The sequence below is a fragment of the Orcinus orca genome, chromosome 8 (assembly GCF_937001465.1).
Source record: "Orcinus orca chromosome 8, mOrcOrc1.1, whole genome shotgun sequence".
Classification (NCBI taxonomy): domain Eukaryota; kingdom Metazoa; phylum Chordata; class Mammalia; order Artiodactyla; family Delphinidae; genus Orcinus; species Orcinus orca.
This window is the reverse complement of record NC_064566.1, coordinates 3,286,466-3,303,164: the sequence shown is the minus strand read 5'-3', so window position 1 is coordinate 3,303,164 and position 16,699 is coordinate 3,286,466. Positions and strand designations below refer to the sequence as shown.

At 47.5% G+C, this 16,699-nt stretch overlaps 1 protein-coding gene and 2 long non-coding RNA genes across 14 annotated transcripts in view; 2 read left to right on the top strand and 1 right to left on the bottom strand.

Moving 5' to 3' along the window:
• The window catches only part of PPFIA1 (PTPRF interacting protein alpha 1), a 100,528-nt gene extending 84,719 nt beyond the window's left edge, over window positions 1–15,809 (top strand). For 4 of the 12 annotated variants that reach the window (XM_049713026.1, XM_049713031.1, XM_049713027.1 and 1 more), the window contains 9 exons: window positions 654–716; window positions 1,225–1,251; window positions 6,285–6,463; window positions 6,553–6,650; window positions 8,615–8,790; window positions 9,498–9,566; window positions 10,791–10,956; window positions 13,647–13,715; window positions 14,389–15,809. In XM_049713026.1, coding sequence (XP_049568983.1) covers window positions 654–716; window positions 1,225–1,251; window positions 6,285–6,463; window positions 6,553–6,650; window positions 8,615–8,790; window positions 9,498–9,566; window positions 10,791–10,956; window positions 13,647–13,705 — 837 coding nt within the window. In that variant the 3' untranslated portion in view covers window positions 13,706–13,715; window positions 14,389–15,809. The remainder of the gene's footprint in view (window positions 1–653; window positions 717–1,224; window positions 1,252–6,284; window positions 6,464–6,552; window positions 6,651–8,614; window positions 8,791–9,497; window positions 9,567–10,790; window positions 10,957–13,646; window positions 13,716–14,388) is intronic. The other 8 variants (XM_033402491.2, XM_033402495.2, XM_004278052.4 and 5 more) reach the window with 6 other exon arrangements.
• On the top strand, window positions 1,258–3,997 carry LOC125965110 (uncharacterized). Its single transcript, XR_007478629.1, has 2 exons — window positions 1,258–3,179; window positions 3,276–3,997. It is a non-coding gene; the product is annotated as an uncharacterized LOC125965110 (long non-coding RNA).
• On the bottom strand, window positions 7,491–8,619 carry LOC125965111 (uncharacterized). The gene is made up of 3 exons (XR_007478634.1): window positions 7,932–8,619; window positions 7,797–7,850; window positions 7,491–7,732 (listed from the first exon to the last, which is right to left on the bottom strand). It is a non-coding gene; the product is annotated as an uncharacterized LOC125965111 (long non-coding RNA).
• Window positions 15,810–16,699: the final 890 nt, after the last annotated feature.

The window sequence follows — 16,699 nt, the reverse complement described above, 5'->3', positions numbered from 1 at the left end:
GGTGTTTCACCAGAGTCGCCTTTTCAGAAATGAAGGTGCTGGGGGTTTTCCCGCAGTTTTTATCAAGTATCTCGGTAAAGGGAGCGTCTTATGAGTTGAGTTTAATGGACGGTGAAGACGAACAGGCCTCCCGTGAGGAACCTGCCCACCATTAGGCGGGGGCACCGCCCGCGGGGGCTCGGCCGTCTGGGGCTGCGGGGACGCCCGGCGGTGCCGTCACTGGGACGCTGGCGGCCCCGCGCCCCACCTCTGACAGAGGCCCCGGTCCCCGGCGGGCGCCTGCTCGGAAGCGTCTCCCCAGAGCCCAAAGCCGGACTTCTGTCCTGTTCTTTGTTGTACTTTGACTGGGTGAGACCGTCTTAAGTACAATGGCTTAACAGCTCTTTAGATCCCACGTAGCTCAGGTGTCAGCGTGGCACAGGAAGAAGCTCTAGGCTGTCCTCCTTAAGAAGGCGGGGTCCTGCCAGGAGAAGGGCCGAGCGCCCGCCCGTGTCTCGCTGTGGGCATCTCAGACGGGGAGGTGGGTGGGGACGGCCTCTGCCCCACCCGCTCCCCTCCCGTGCCCTGGCTGACCTGGCTGACGTGTCTGCCGCCTTTCCCCTCTGTCACCGCTGCCCTTGCCCTGGATGTGGCCGGTCACGGGGTGCCCCTAGACCACAGGAAATGTCTGGTTAACACACGAGGAGATGGAGACGCTCACGGCCACGCCCCAGACGGTCAGTCCCGCCCCGTGCTCACCCCCCACCCCCACCCCTCCCCGGGCAGCCCCACCTCAGGTTGGCGCCGTTCTTGGCCTTTCTGTGGAAAACAGAAATGTCGTCTTACGTTCGATTGTTCTGGACAAGTATTTCCTTTAGGTAATAGTTAAACGTGTGAAACACAATCCATATTTCATCCTATTTTATATTCTTTTCAGGAACTTAGAGTTGGTAGACTCGCTCCACGTAGAATAGACTTAATTGCTGTCTTCTTTAGGGGAGCCCTCAGTTCAGCCCTCTGGCCCTAGTTTTCTCCTCTTCCGGGTGTGCTTGCCGTGGGAAGTCCGCTCCTCGCATGAGACATGGGAATTGTTGGTTTTGCATGAGTTTTGCATGATGCTTTGATTCTCTGACCCTTTTCACCCCATTAAGCTGCACCTCCCCTGCAAAGTTAATTTGCTTGCATTGCTAAGCTCGCCAATACTAATAGTTATGTTCTTTTGCATCCCTGACCACGTAACATCAGGAAGATGAGGAGGGAAGCTGGGCTCAGGTTGGAGACTTTCTATAACGTATTCTTCACTATATGTACAGCAACAAAAAGAATTGGAGTATGAAAACTTGTAATTTACTTTTCTTGACGTTTTTAACTTCTTGACATAGAATATTGTTAATGGTTTGAAAGCATTAGCCAAAGAAAGCACGGGATTAACCAGTGCGTCTCATGGACAACTTTGAACATGTCTCGTGTGGTGCCCTGGTAGTTAGTTCTCACTCACGTAAATTACTTTGTTTGACACGTGGTCCTTCCTACAAAGCCCTGTTGGCTTTGGCAGCTCCTGAGATGATGTATTTCAGTCCCTGGTGGGGGTAGCGTTAGTTACAAGACCTACTGAGGAGGAAATCGTGTTCTAATAAATTTCCAACACAAGGGTTGCCGTAGAGCCTCTACCTCTGTCGGCATTTGCTACATTGTGTCCTAATACAGTGTTGTTCCAAAGGCTTTCTTACTGGTGGGATTCTCAGAAATTGAGCCCATTCTCGCTTACCGTGCCTGTGGAATTGTTAGGTCCCCAGTTCAGCTCGAGAAAAGCCCTGTCACAGCTGTTTTGCAGCTTTACTTTGAGACCCGTTGATTAAAAACAGTGATTTCCCCACGTGTGATCCCACGACATTGCCCTGTGACTCACGACAAGTCGAAGCCTGCCGGCTGCGGCTGGAGTTTCCCTGAGGCGCTCACTAGTGGCACCTGTTCACGGACCTTGAGAGGATAACTGTTTAACCGAAAAGTCAAAGGAATTTTAAATCAGAATTTTCCTGATCACAGGTTGTTGGTTGAAACACCTGCTTCCCTCTATTTGTACTCCTGAAATAAAGCCAATTATATCACTTTTCAACAGAAGAGGAAACGCTATAATATGATGCTGTGAGCTCCCCCCCACCACCATTTAGGTATTCTGTGCCACTACTCCAGGTAAACATCCTCATTAATTTTTTAACCTGGTCACTAATGAGTATCAGTGAATTTGAAAGAGTGCATTTCATAATTACTTAAACATCAGTATATTTTACACTAAGAAGCAGAACTTGGTGAGCACTTGAATATAAAATTCCCTGCGTCATGGGGCACGAAGTGTAAATTAAATAAGCTGGACGTTTGCTTTTCGCAACGGAAGTAGAAACAAGGATGAGCCCTGCCGATGACACCAGAATTGCCAACGTTGAGTCCTCAGCGTAAGCAAGGACCGCTTTCACTCCTTTCACTCCTAGGGGAGAGGAAAGCAAAGAGGCTTCCTGGTGTCCGTGAAGCTGCCAGGGGCAGATGGCGTACAGTGCGTATTCCCTGTGGTATTAGCACAGTGACCAGCTCCTAACCCAAGGGGAAGTTTGAGATTCCCTTGGGCACTCAGGGGAAGAAGACATCAAGGTGTTGTCAAAGCCTTGGATGCCTTCCTTTAGCAAGTAGCATCACCCAGCTGTCCGCGCGAGACTACACTGCCCACTGGTGGTACAGGATCGAGCAGGACAGCCGCATCCGTGCCATCACTCTCACCTTGTACAGAGTTCAGAAAACTGATTTGTATTTGTGATCATTTCAGTGATGGAAAGATAGACCCTGTAGAGTCTCTTGTATCCCAGATGTTCTCTGACCATGAGAGAGCCCCATTGTGTGCTTTCTTTCAGAGGCTGTGATGACAGCCTAGGAGGTGTGGGTCTCCCTTGGATTGAGCCTGATTTTCCCAGAAACCTATATGATCGACCATTTAGGTGTGACTAGAGTACCTAAGGAGTAAACAAAGATACAGAAGCTTCTGCTTCCGTGGAATTCTCTGTTTAGAAATGTCTTTGCATCTTGTTTCTCTTTAAGAACACATAATCCGCAAGCAAGGAAATAATACCAGGTATTCACGCTGTAAGTGTCAGGCTATGAGAGATATTCATGCTGCAGGTGTCAGGCTATGAGAGATATTCATGCTGTAGGTGTCAGGCTATGAGAGATACTCATGCTGTAGGTGTCAGGCTATGAGAGATACTCATGCTGTAAGTGTCAGGCTATGAGAGATATTCATGCTGTAGGTGTCAGGCTATGAGAGATATTCACGCTGTAGGTGTCAGGCTATGAGAGATATTCATGCTGTAAGTATCAGGCTATGAGAGATATTCATGCTGTAGGTGTCAGGCTATGAGAGATATTCACACTGTAGGTGTCAGGCTATGAGAGATATTCATGCTGTAGGTGTCAGGCTATGAGAGATATTCACGCTGTAGGTGTCAGGCTATGAGAGATATTCATGCTGTAAGTGTCAGGCTATGAGAGATATTCACGCTGCAAGTGTCAGGCTATGAGAGATATTCATGCTGTAAGTGTCAGGCTTGAGATGAGAGTTGGGTTTGAAAGAGTGAAGAAACGTGATATTGTGATGATGTCCCAAAAGTGTTTGATGTTTATCTCCACTCATGACTATTTATAGAATTTTTTTTTTCTATTAGAAACATTTTTTTTTCCTATTAGAATTTGAGTGTTCTTGCTGGAGTCTGAATCATTCCTTCCAGCTTTGTTGGTATTAATAATAGATTAGAGGGCTTCCCTGGTGGCGCAGTGGTAGAGAGTCCGCCTGCCGATGCAGGGGACACGGATTCGTGCCCCGGTCCGGGAAGATCCCACATGCCGCGGAGCAGCTGGGCCCGTGAGCCATGGCCGCTGAGCCTGCGCGTCCGGAGCCTGTGCTCCGCGACGTGAGAGGCCACAACAATGAGAGGCCCGCGTACCGCAAAAAAAAAAAAAAAAAAAAAGAAAATAGATTAGAGGCCATATTTTTGAGACAGACCATGGTGGTAGTCGAGAGATACTATTTCCAAGGATTGCATAATGTACAGAATTCCTCTGAATATACCTTAGTCTTCCTGGACTGCAGAACATCAAGTACCTTTCTTTGGTGTGTGTGTATAGACATATGATGTGTTTATTTTTCATTGTGCAGACCTTGCACATATTCTGTTAGATTTATCCCTGAGGATTTCATGGGTTTTGATGATGTTATAATAAGTGGTATTTTTAAAAATTTCAATTTCCAGTTTATTTCTAGTATTTACAAGTATTGTGCATTTTTATATGTTGACCTTGTATCCTGCAACTTTGCTAATAAACTCATTTTTATTCTTGTAACTGTTTTGCGGATTCATTTTCCACATTAATAACCAGGTCATCTGCAAATACCGTTTTATTGCTTTTCCAGTTCGTATGATTTTGGTTTCATTTTTCTTGTCTTATTACAGTGACTAGGAGTTCCAATACAGTGTTGAATAAAAGTTGCGAGAGCAGACATCCTTGCTTTGTTCCTGACCTTAGGGAGAATGCATTGCGTGTTGTCAGCTCTCCGTTTTTTGTAAATGCTCTGTATGTGAGGTTGAGGCAGTTTTCTTCCATTCCTAGATTGCTGAGGTTTCCGTATATACATGATGAATATCGTCAGCTGCCTTTTCTTTGTCTTTCGAGATGATATTATGGTTTTTCTTTTCAGTTCATCGATACAGTGAATTTCATTGGTTTTTCAAACATTGACCCAACCTTACGTTCTTGGGATAAGCCCTACTTGTCACGATATCCTGTTCGTTTAATTGATTATTGATCTCCTGATACTTCGTTAAGGAATTCTGCATCTGTGTCTCTGAGGGATATTGGTTTGCAGTTTTCTTATTATATGTTTCTCTGGTTTAGGTATCAAGATGATTCCGGCCTCGTAGAATGAGTTAGGCGGTTTTTTTCCTTCACTGTTTTGGAATAGTTTGTGTGGAATTGGTATTTTTTTCATAAATGCTTGATCGGATTCACTAGTGAAGCCATTTAGGGTAGAGATTTTATGTGTGTGCGTGTATGGGTGGGTAGGAAGGTTTGTAACTACAAATTTGAGTTTTAATAGATTCAGGTTATCTGTTTCTTACTGAGTGGCTTTCATAAATTGTGTCTTTCTAGAAATTAGACTACTTTATGTAAGTTGCTTAAAGTTGTTCACAGTTTACCCTTGTTGCTATCCTTTCAATGTCTATAGGATCTGTACTGATGTCCCCTCTTTCATTCTTGACATTGGTGGTTTATGTCTTCTCTTTTTTCTTGATCACTCTGGTTAGTCAATTTTATTGATATCTATGAAGAAATTGATTTTAGTTTCATTGTTTTATTTTCTGTTTTTTTGGTTTCCATTTCATTGATTTCTGCTCCTTTGTTTTCTTCTTTCTGCTTCATTGATTCCTAATTTAATTCTGTTGAGGTCAGAGAACATACTTTGTATGATTTCAGTCACTTTGAGTATGCTGAGACTCGTCTGCCTTGAAGAGTGTTCCATAGTCCCTTGAAAAGAACGTATCGTGCTGTTGGATGGAGCGTTACATAAAATGTCAGTTAGGTTAGGTTGGTTGATAGCGTTACTTAAGGCTTCTCTATCCTTACTGGGGTTGGTTGGTTGTCTGTTTTGGCTTCCTCGTTCAATCAGTTACTGAATAATTGAGAGAGGAGGGTTGAGGTCTCTGACTGTAATTGTGCGTTTGTCTCTTTCTCCTTTCAGCCTGTCAGTTACTGCTTTGCTTATCGGTTCTTTTAAAACTATTTTTTAATTCACTGGACTGACTTGGAAGTTAACAGATGTTTTGTTAAGGAGATTTGGAAAACAAAGTGTTAAAAATAAAATTAAAGACAGCCAGAGATACTGTTAATGAGTAGAGTTAGATCGATCCTTCAAACTTGTTCATGAGTCGTGATTATTATGTATAAAAGCTATTTCAGAAAAGTAATGTGTGGTCAGTTATAATTTTATCGTGGTTGTTAAATACGTTAAATTTATACACACAAGAGAGTCATAGAGTTTTAATGGCATAATTCCTTTTGTATAAAATTTTGCCAGCAAATTTATAAGGTAGTAAATAAGAGATCAAGTTATTTTGAAATTATAAGCAATCACGTTGTCGTTAGCTTATCAGCCTTTGAGAATACGTAACAGATGAAAAATCCAGTTTAAAGATGATATAAACGGTCCTTGTGGCTGCTTTCGTGGGCTTTTTCCTGAGCTGATCGTCCCTGATTATTGAAAGCAGACACTGGCGTACGGGGACATGAACCACGAGTGGATCGGCAACGAGTGGCTGCCCAGCCTGGGCCTCCCGCAGTACCGCAGCTACTTCATGGAGTGCCTCGTGGACGCGCGGATGCTCGACCACTTGACCAAGAAAGACCTTCGCGGGCAGCTGAAAATGGTCGATAGTTTTCACAGGTTAGTCGCCGTAAGTAGTTCTTGCTAATTGGCTGGGAGACGTTTGACTGTTGCCCGGTCTAAATTTTTTCTTTTTCTCTTGGAAATAGAAACAGTTTCCAGTGTGGAATTATGTGCCTGCGAAGGTTAAATTATGACCGGAAAGAACTGGAAAGAAAAAGAGAAGAAAGCCAGAATGAACTGAAAGGTTAGTACAGTCGTGTTTCTTGCTTCCCAGTGTACTAGCAGCCTCAGTGATTTCCTGTTTTAAAGAAAAAAAATCAGGAAATGCTTTAAGTGGAGAAGACGTGTCTGGCATCGTTACAGAGGAGGGAGTGTTTTGAAGATCCTCCTCTGTGGCCAGAGCACTTGTGCCTGCGTCCTTGTGCTCAGTCTGTAGGTTAAGTGTCTCAAGGCAAACATTCTTCCCATGACTCTAGAGATTTCCTGTTACTATGACACGTGTCCTGTTTCACTCAGAAATGCTGCTACACACTGTAGATCATTCCAGAGCCGAAAAGAACGAGACCTGCTGTTCACTCATTTGATTTAGGTGTGAAAAACGCTGCTCTGGCCGTCTGTCAGAGGACTTGAGGAGTGCCGAGGAGAGCAGCGCGTGGCTCTCCTCCCAGGCTGGGGCGAGCGGGCCTTGAAGGTGCAGTGGGAGCCGCTTAGCCAGGGAGGAGCGCAGAGGCATTTCAGTTAGAAGGCGGTGCGGAGGCCTGGGAGGACGTGGGCTGTCCCACTGGGGGATGTCAGATGCTTGTCTGCGAGGGGGAGCTTCTCACTCTGTGCGCCTCTCAATGGTCAGGTATGATAGAGTGCTTTCACATGAGGTGTTAGTGATTAAGCTCGACGCAAAACCTCCCAGCATTTTCAGAAAATAAATCTAATAATAGTAATAATAGTAGTAAGACTTAGGGAACGAGTCCAGGCACTTTCAAAGGCTACTTTATTTAATCCTCGCCACAGCACTGTGAGTGTAAGCACTGTTTTCACCCCCAGCTTTTACTAAGAAGGAAACTAAAGGTAAAATACGGTTGGGGAGACGCGGCCCGTGTGAAGGATGGTTGAGTCGTGATCGAGTTGATGTGAATCATGAGAAAAGGCAGAAGCCAACATCTATATATTCTATACTTTATCCAGAAAAGGGCGTTGGAAATGAAATCTGTGAATCTGTTTCACTTGTTTTCTCTATGGTTTAAATGGTTTAAATCTTCTTACGGTGGATGGGAGCTGCCTTTGAAAGTAATCGGTGATCACCTGCGGCTCTGTGTAGCTCTCTGTCACCTGCGGCTCTGCGTAGCTCTCTATCACCTGCGGCTCTGTGTAGCTCTCTATCACCTGCTATCACCTGCGGCTCTGTGTAGCTCTCTATCACCTGCGGCTCTGTGTAGCTCTCTGTCACCTGCGGTCCTGTGTAGCTCTCTGTCACCTGCGGCTCTGTGTAGCTCTCTGTCATCTGCGGCTCTGTGTAGCTCTCTGTCACCTGCGGCTCTGTGTAGCTCTCTATCACCTGCGGCTCTGTGTAGCTCTCTGTCACCTGTGGCTATGTGTAGCTCTCTACTAGCACAGACTTAATCACTTATGACTTGGCTTAATATGAAGTCTTCCCCCCAAATCTCTAATATGCTGGAGAATATCTTTAAGTTTCTCTCTTTTTAACAAAAGAGAGACAACAAAAATGGCTTCAAGAAAAAAGGCTTCACAGTTATAAGCGAGAGGTTGATGCTGAATTGAGCAGGGTGTCCAGATACGGCGCCAGCTCCTCCTTGGGATGGGAAGAAAGTATATCAGAGACTCTCAAGTCCGTATCTGAAACGTGTTCGTACCTGGTGGGCGTTCACATCCTTGTGTGTCCTTTTATTTCTGATCCCCGGATCCTCGTTTTCTGTTCTCTAGAAACTACGTGTACGTAATAACTTCGTTCCTCTTGGGTTCACTTGAAGAATGAGTTCTAATGGGACAGTCTCCACTGGAGTGGGGAAGGGCCAAGCCATCAGCGTCTCAGTGCAGGAGGGGCTGGCTGCCCGCCTAACGGTGTCTCCCAGCTTTTGTCAGGAGCTGAAGGGTCAGTTTCGCGGTAGGGATCTTTCCGCCGTGCCTGCAGGGTGTACGTGATGAACACAGCTTTCTGAGGCCACTTTTAAAAGTGTTTTTATTCATCTGCAGATGTGCTCGTTTGGAGCAACGATCGAGTGATTCGCTGGATCCTGTCCATTGGTCTCAAGGAATACGCAAACAACCTCGTAGAGAGCGGTGTGCACGGCGCCCTTCTGGCCCTAGACGAAACCTTCGACTTCAACGCGCTGGCCCTCTTGTTACAGATCCCCACGCAGAACACACAGGTACAGCCCAGACGCCGGGCCTTCACTGGGGCGCAGCGTGTGGTCCGTTCTCCCCATGCAGACATGTTGCTGCCTATCTGAATGGAGACCAAACTTAACATCTCAGACCACTAGTAATCTCATTCCATACCAAATCCGTCATATAATAGTTCAAAATCTGTAATGTTTCATTCCGCAGTATTTTTTGCCTATTGACTTTTCATTTTCCGTTGGAAGCATGAGAGTCTTACAGTAAACACAATAAGGGGAACTTTCATTCAAGTCAGTACTCTGGTAAGAGTGACGTGTATCGAGATTTAGTTCTTCCGTGGAAAGAGAAATACTTTGTGTGTCAGATGAAGGTTTTATTAATTTTGTTTCTATGTGTAATTGCAATTCTTGTTGACTCGTGGGCTCATTTGAGAATGAGGACATTTTTTTATTCTTCTACGGAAGATTGTATATCTTTTGCCAGTACCCCGATCTTCCCACCAGCACCAACCCACAGAGCACACTTTTGTATGTAATTTCCAAGAGGTCATGGATCCCTCTCCCCAAAAGGCCATCCATGGACTCCATGTTAAACCCCTGATTTAAAATACTGTCAGAGTTTGAGTTTCTTTGTTTTGTTTTGTTTTTAAAGTCTTGGTTTAAAAAGCAGTCCAGAAATGCTGATATTCAAGTGAGATTGTTGAAAGCTGTAGGGTGGTGTTGTTTTATGATTTCAGGCTCGTGCTGTCTTGGAAAGAGAGTTTAACAACCTTTTGGTCATGGGGACCGACAGAAGGTTCGATGAAGTAAGTTTTCAGCTTAATTTACATTAATGCAACTTTAAAAGTCATTATCTTATCATACTTGTATGAACCATGTAGTCAGCGTATTTCTTCTAAATGTGGAGACAATTTTACTTTACAAGTTAAGCTTTGCTCTTAAAAAATTATTAACAAATGAGCTATTAAAAAATTAATATCTTTGGACTTCCCTGGTGGCACAGTGGTTAAGAATCCGCCTGCCAATGCAGGGGACACGGGTTCGAGCCCTGGTCCGGGAAGGTCCCACATGCCGCGGAGCAGCTAAGCCCGTGCGCCACAACTACTGAGCCTGCGCTCTAGAGCCCGCGAGCCACAACTACTGAAGCCCGTGCGCCTAGAACCCGTGCTCCACGACAAAAGAAGCCCCCTCGGTGAGAAGCCCGCGCACCACAACGAAGAGTAGCCCCTGCGCACCGCAACTAGGGAAAGCCCGTGGGCAGCAACAAAGACCCAGCATAGCCAAAAATAAATAAATAAAATTAATTTTTAAAAAATGAATGGCTTCAGTAAGATAGGGGTTTGTGTTTTTTTTTAATTTTCGCTATTTAACTTTTGATACCCCTCAAAGGTATTTTTTTATATCGTGAAACACTGGTTTCAGCTTAGGAATGGAGTCTAAGTTGTGTTTTGGGGACCAGCTGGATGTCTTACCCTAATCCAGAGCCCCTGTGCTTTGGGGGACTGTTTCATAAGTATATTGGAAAGTACAAAATATTAATTTCCCCTTACACAAAACCATGACTCATTTATTCCCACACTTATCGTTATTCTCTTCATTGGACGTTAAGGAAACTTGAGTTTCACAAAGAGAGTAGAAGGGCACCTAAAGCAGCATTTGCTGGCTCTGTCCCAGCATGAGACAGAATTGTTCACAGCTCGAAAACTGTTTTTAAAGACAAATAAAAACGTGTTATATTATATAGCAAGAAGGTGATTCCTTCAAGATAAGAAGTGAAGCCTGGTAATTGTCAGGAGGAACGTACACCCGGGCGGCCCAGGCAGTCCTGGTTGATGCTCAGTTAGGGTCCCAGCATCAGTGGTACCGGGCCCCCGGCCACTCTCCACAGTTCCCAGCTAATCATATGGTTGTCACGAACGGGGTGAAATAAAGATGCGGTAACAAGCTCAGTCATTTTAAAGGGCTGGTAACTTTATGTTTTTGTCCTTTATTTTTAAATCCGTCTTGTTTTCTGTCCTTTAATTCACCAGGATGATGATAAAAGCTTTAGGAGAGCACCTTCTTGGAGAAAAAAATTTAGACCAAAGGATGTTCGTGGCTTAGCTGCTGGGTCAGCAGAGACTCTCCCCGCAAACTTCCGGGTCCCGTCCTCTCTGTCCTCGCCCTCTGTGCAGCCAAAGAAGATGCAGCTGGACGGTAGGTGATGCAGTGCTGCCCCAGCCGTTGGTAGGCAGCTTGAGCAGCTCCGGGACTGGAACGTTAATAATGATCTAGAATGGCCTACTTAGTATGTGACAAGGCACTTGAGTACTGTTGCATGCCCAGGTGTAAATGTTTAAAATTAATCCTAACATCTGTTTATAAAAGTTTAACAGTAATAGAGTCTTAATTCTTAAGTTCTTGTCTGGTTGAATATTAGCATACTCTTCTAACTAATAAAACTAAGAATCGTGTGTATTCTCAGAGCGTTAGATCGACACCCATGCTCGTAAAGATGTGTGTGTGGCAGGCAGCGCTCAGAAGCTGTTTCATAAAATAGCACATAGTAGTTTTCAGACCCCACCAGCTCCCCCTCGACTTCTCTTCGCGCTAGAACGGTGACTGAGTCCATTTGAAATAACCTCCACCTTCCTGTCCTCCCTCCGTCCTCACTGTTATTTGTCCCTTGCACGCTGTAGAAGGCCGGGGAGAAGGAAGAAGGTGAGGTTGAGAGAAGTCATCACTCGAGCATGGCTGGGCCCATAGTCATTTCACACCCAGCTCTGCTCTTCCCTTTGACAACCGCTCTGCCAGAGGGCACCGCCAGTTAAGGGTGGGCTCTCAGCGCTGCTGTGTCCCCACTCGGCAGCAAAATCAAGACGGACGGCCTGGGTCTGAGTCTGGCCCTGCGGCCTAGGAGGCGCCTTGAGCACCGCTCCTCAGTTTCCCATCTGGGAAAGGGTCGTCTTGGGGCACCCTCCTCCCCGGCTGCCCGTGCCGGTTACACAAGTGATTCACAGAGCGGGTCGTGGCTCAGGAAAGCGCCTGGCACGTCCTCAGTCCCGTGAGGGCGGAGCCCTTAGGGCCGCCGCGGCGCTGCTGTTACTCAGGCCGTCCCCACGCCTGCCATGGCCGGGCTGCAGGAGAGCGAGGGGTTTTCGAAGTGTGCTGACGGGGTTTGTAGTTTTCTCCTGTTATCAGCCCTTCCCATGCGTAGGTTTGTAAGTTTTGCTCTCACTTGCCTGTATGAAAATCAGCGCAAAGTACATTTAGGGAAGCCTTTGCTAACTAAGCTGGACCCTTTAGTGAGGGCGGTTTACGGATTTGGGTTGTTTTGTTTTGTTTTTTTGTTTTTTTTTTTTTGCGGTACACGGGCCTCTCACTGCTGCGGCCTCTCCCGTTGCGGAGCACAGGCTCCGGACACACAGGCTCAGCGGCCATGGCTCACGGGCCCAGCCGCTGCGCGGCATGTGGGATCTTCCCGGACCGGGGCACGAACCCGTGTCCCCTGCATCGGCAGGCGGACCCTCAACCACTGCGCCACCAGGGAAGCCCCATTTTTACAGATTTTAACCGTAGCTTGGCCTTCAATTTTTGGATAGTCTAAGTGAGTGCTTTCTTATTTTCCTCACTGCTTCATTTCCATTCTCCTCGTTATAAATCGCATTTCGCTGTTAAATGCTCACAGTGATGTTAACATTAGAGTTTTGATAAATTAAAAATACTCCTAGAAAGAGGTGTAGGCAGTATATTATATGGGAGATGACTTTTTACCCTTGTGTGATAAGGAAGGCATAAACTATTAAAATGGGTTGTTTTCATGGCTTTTGAAGGCAAAAAGTGCAGCAGGTCCCTGGGGTTCTTAGGATCAGAAGGATTTAGAAAGATGCTGTGCAGGACTTCCCCAGTGGCCCAGTGGTTAAGGCGCCGCGCTTCCAGTGCAGGGGGCGCGGGTTCGATCCCTGGTCGGGAACTAAGCCTGTGTGCCACGTGGTGTGGCCAAATATAAATAAATAAAGTCAAATAAAATGTCCAAATCAATGGCTTTAAAACCAAAAAGATCTGCTCCGATCAGCAGCGCCAGCCGTCTTAAGCCCTTTCTGGAACCGCGGCCAAATATTGGTCAAATGTGTTCCTGGTGGACCTGTGGGGAAACGAAAAATGTTGAATTGGGAGCAGCGGATTTCTGCTCGGGGTTATGGAAATTTCTTACTCAGTTTAAAGCGGGGTGAGGGCTTACCTATTGGGCCCCGCAGCCTGTTTCTTGACAAGAAAAAAATCGTCAGTGGTGACATCCTTTCCGGTGGAAGCTGACACTGGGCTTCCTCCGCTTTGTTAGCTACATCCCCGTCCTCTGCCCTCTGCCCTCTGCCCTCTGTCGAAGCCGCTGCGGAAGGCTCCCGGGGAGAGAGAGCAGGCGGGTCCCCCTGGGGCAACAGAGCGCGGGGCCTCCGGGCCATCGGTGCTGGGCTTCAGTCCCCTTGGCGGGGCCCGTCACGTGGCCGCTGTCACTGTTGCCCGACTACCGTCCTCGCGGATACAGCGAAAGAGAAGTCCAGGCGCTCTCTGAATCTAGAGGGTTTAAGGAGGGACCACGTGGTCACGCTGGGTAGTCGTCACCCACCGTGCAGGCGTTTCTCTGTCATCTGACTGCGGCTGCTGCTGTAGTGTGACCTCCCTGTGCCCCCCAGGGTGGCGGAGGTGAAGGGAACCCTCACGTGGTGGCCCTTAGGCTCCCTTTCTCTGGCTCGTCCGCCCCTCCCTGTCTGGTGGTTTCCCCCAGAGCCCTCAGGAGGTGGCCGCTCTGGATGTGAGTGCGTGTCCGTCCTTGTGCCCCCGTGTGGCGTCCCACCACTAACCGCACGCTGTGTTTGCACGCTTCCTCCCTCCCGTGCTTGTCGGACCAGGCAGCGTGGCGGGAGCGCAGAGGCTGGACTCCGCTGCAGTCAGGACTTACTCCTGCTGAGCCAACGCCGGTGAGTACAGGGCGGCCCTGGCCCCGGCCCGCAGGTGCGGGGAGGCCACGCCCTGGCGCCGGAGCGTCCGGGGGGATGGGGCGGCAGGAGAGCGGAAGGTGACCTTGGCGCTTAGCTGCCGCCGGGAGTGGTCAGTGCACGGCCCGGGTCTCCGTCGCGTTGCCCTGCGTGGTGGTGTCGCTCCCGCGTCAGCGGTGCTGCAGCACCGTGTCTTGCGTGCACATTCTCGAAGGGAACAAGCCCCAAAGCATCAGGGTTCACGAGGCTGCACCGCCGTGTGCCTCTCAGTCCAGAGGCCCGTCTTTAAAACGAAACTGCGCTGGCATCTCGGGGTCGGCCGCTGCTGAGGGGCCACCCTTGCTTTGCAGGTGGTGCTGTGGGTGGGTGTGGGCCCGGGAGCCCAGCCTTCCCCTCGCTGCTCTCAGGGTTCTGTTGTCACGTCTCAGCTGGAATGCATGATTGGTTTTCTTATTAGTAGCTTTTAGATGTGTGTCAAAAGAAAGTCAGTCAAGGAATTCTCTCCGTGATCCGCTTGGTCCTTGATACTTACCTACGTTCTAAAAGCAGCCAAAGCACAGAACGTAGGGCTTGGGGACGGGTCGTGGAGGGGTAGGAGCTCGGGCACTTGAAGCTGTCTCGAGACTGACTCGTTTGCTTTTATTTTATTTTCCAGTTTACCCACACTACTTCTACAGATGATTATGCAGCATTTTGAATCCAGCGAAGACTACATTTTGAGCTCAACGGAATCTTTAATCTGTTAATACTTGTTATATGGACCCTAAGATATTTTATTACAGAGTTTTTAATTAGTGAAAAATTCATGAATACCATAGAGAAAATATTTTAGAATTTAATGTTTCTTATATTTATGTAAACTTATGACTTCATTTATATAGTTACTTACTTTTTCATGTATATCCAGGCTATAAATATCCTTTCAGATCAATTCATGTTCTTATATCTGATTTTAGTCTTTCAAAGGAATGTACTGTAATGCTTGTATGTATAAATCCTATGAACAAATATAGGGCTTTTGTAAATTATGCATTTATTGTAATTATTCTTGTTTAATTTTTTAATGATAAACCATGACAGAGCAAAGGATTTTACCGCGTTTGTAAAATCATGACACAGTGTGCATTACCCTTTACAAAATGTAACCTAGCCCTACAACAATCATTTTGAAAGAAGCCAACTTACTTTCAAGCAATTGTTGTTGTATTTTAATGACTGACCTTAGCTATCCTTTTTCTAGCAAGAAATGCTTTACTCTGTAGCGTGAAGAGATTAAAAATACGGGGTGTTAAAGAGCAGCTTCTAATCAAATTTGGACTGAAGGGATCATTAGAACGCTCTGAAAATCCCTTCGGACCGGTGGTGAGCTCTCCCGTAGCCTGGCCTCTGTGGATCCGGACACCTCGTCTTGGGTGGCTGGCAGAAGCCGCGAGCTGGGGGAAGAGCGACTCCGGTGGGGGGGTGGGGCCTGGGCCCCCGCGGCCCGCCGCGCCCGCCCCCTTCCCCGCCCCCCTCCTGGGAAGCCGGGTCAAGGGCGCCGACTCTTAGAGGACCAATCACGAAGCACTGCACTGGCTGAGGAGACACTGGCGCACGCGGAAGGTGAAGGCACTGAGATGCTGAGAATAATGTAGTGCGGCTCTAATCAAGGCCTTATTTTTCTGATGTAAATCATCCTTTTACATTTGTCTGTAAACATGTTTAAAGAATGGACCTAGCCGTACATTTTTAGATTTTGACGATATAGCCATTTTGGATTGCATAAGTAGCAAATGTAACTTCTACTTTTTAATGGCATATTAAAAAGCCAGCAGGAGACGTGTTCAGATCATGGCGCATTAGTTATTACGCAGCTGCTGTACCGGCGGACAGAGATGGCGTGGCTTTTTACATTCGGGCTCTGCCTTTAATTTACTTGTACAGTTCGCTGTTACCGTTCTGTTTTTCTATTCATCTTTTGTGAACTTCCCGATTATGTAACAAAGTATGTACAGTCTACTTTTGAACTATTTTTATCACAGTATTATTTATTGCTTTCTTTCAATAAAGTACTGAAGCAGAATTTTCCACTGCCAATACAGAGTACGAGGGTAAGCTGTGCTCCTGCTGAGAACTGACCGCAGCTGTTGCGTCTCCCGCTCCAGGCCGACTGATTGGAGCCGGTGTCGTCATATGGAAATTCTGTTGTAGGAATGGACGGACAGACTGAAAAGGCTGGACGATGGGAGTGTAGGGTCAGGTGTCCTCCAGAGGGGGACCAGGTGTTCGTGCCCTCGGTTCTGGAGGCCAGAGGCGCCCTCTCATCAGTACCTACGGGGAGCCGGGCCCTGGAAGCCTCTGCTGCCACAGGCACCGGGCCGATTGTCGGCAACAGCGTGGCGCTGTGTAGGCTCACCTATGGAGTCCAGGGATGGGGCGGCCGAGGGCAACCCAGACCTGGACCCGAAGGAGGACACCCGGGGCTGTGCGTGTGCTCGCGTGCAGGTGTGTGGGTGTGGGTGCTTTTTAATTTTTTTTTTTTAGTCAGCAAATTTTATTCACATATTCCATAGAAACAGGAATGTAGCAAGGGAGTTAGGGAAGTATGAAAAAAGATTTTTAATGCAGAATCGTAATCACAGCACTGGGTACATCTGGGAGCAGGCTCTCCCCCCGGCATCAGGCTCCCCCCGCATCAGGCTCCCCCCACATCAGGCACGGCAGCCACACTTGTCCGATGCCCCTGTGCCGCCACAGCCCTGGGCACACTCAGGGCAGCCGGAACAGCAGCTCTTGCAGGAGGTGCATTTTTAGGAGCCACCGGTGGGGCAGCAGCAGCTGGGATCTGTTCTAAGCTGAGGTGAGGCCAGAGAGCTGGAGCAAGTGGCGAAGCAGAGGCACTCGTGCTGGTGGCGGTGTGCGCGCGCGTTCCTCAGTTCCGCCGCCTCTGTGCGGGCTTGGTGTCCTGCTCTTCCCACGTGGCCACA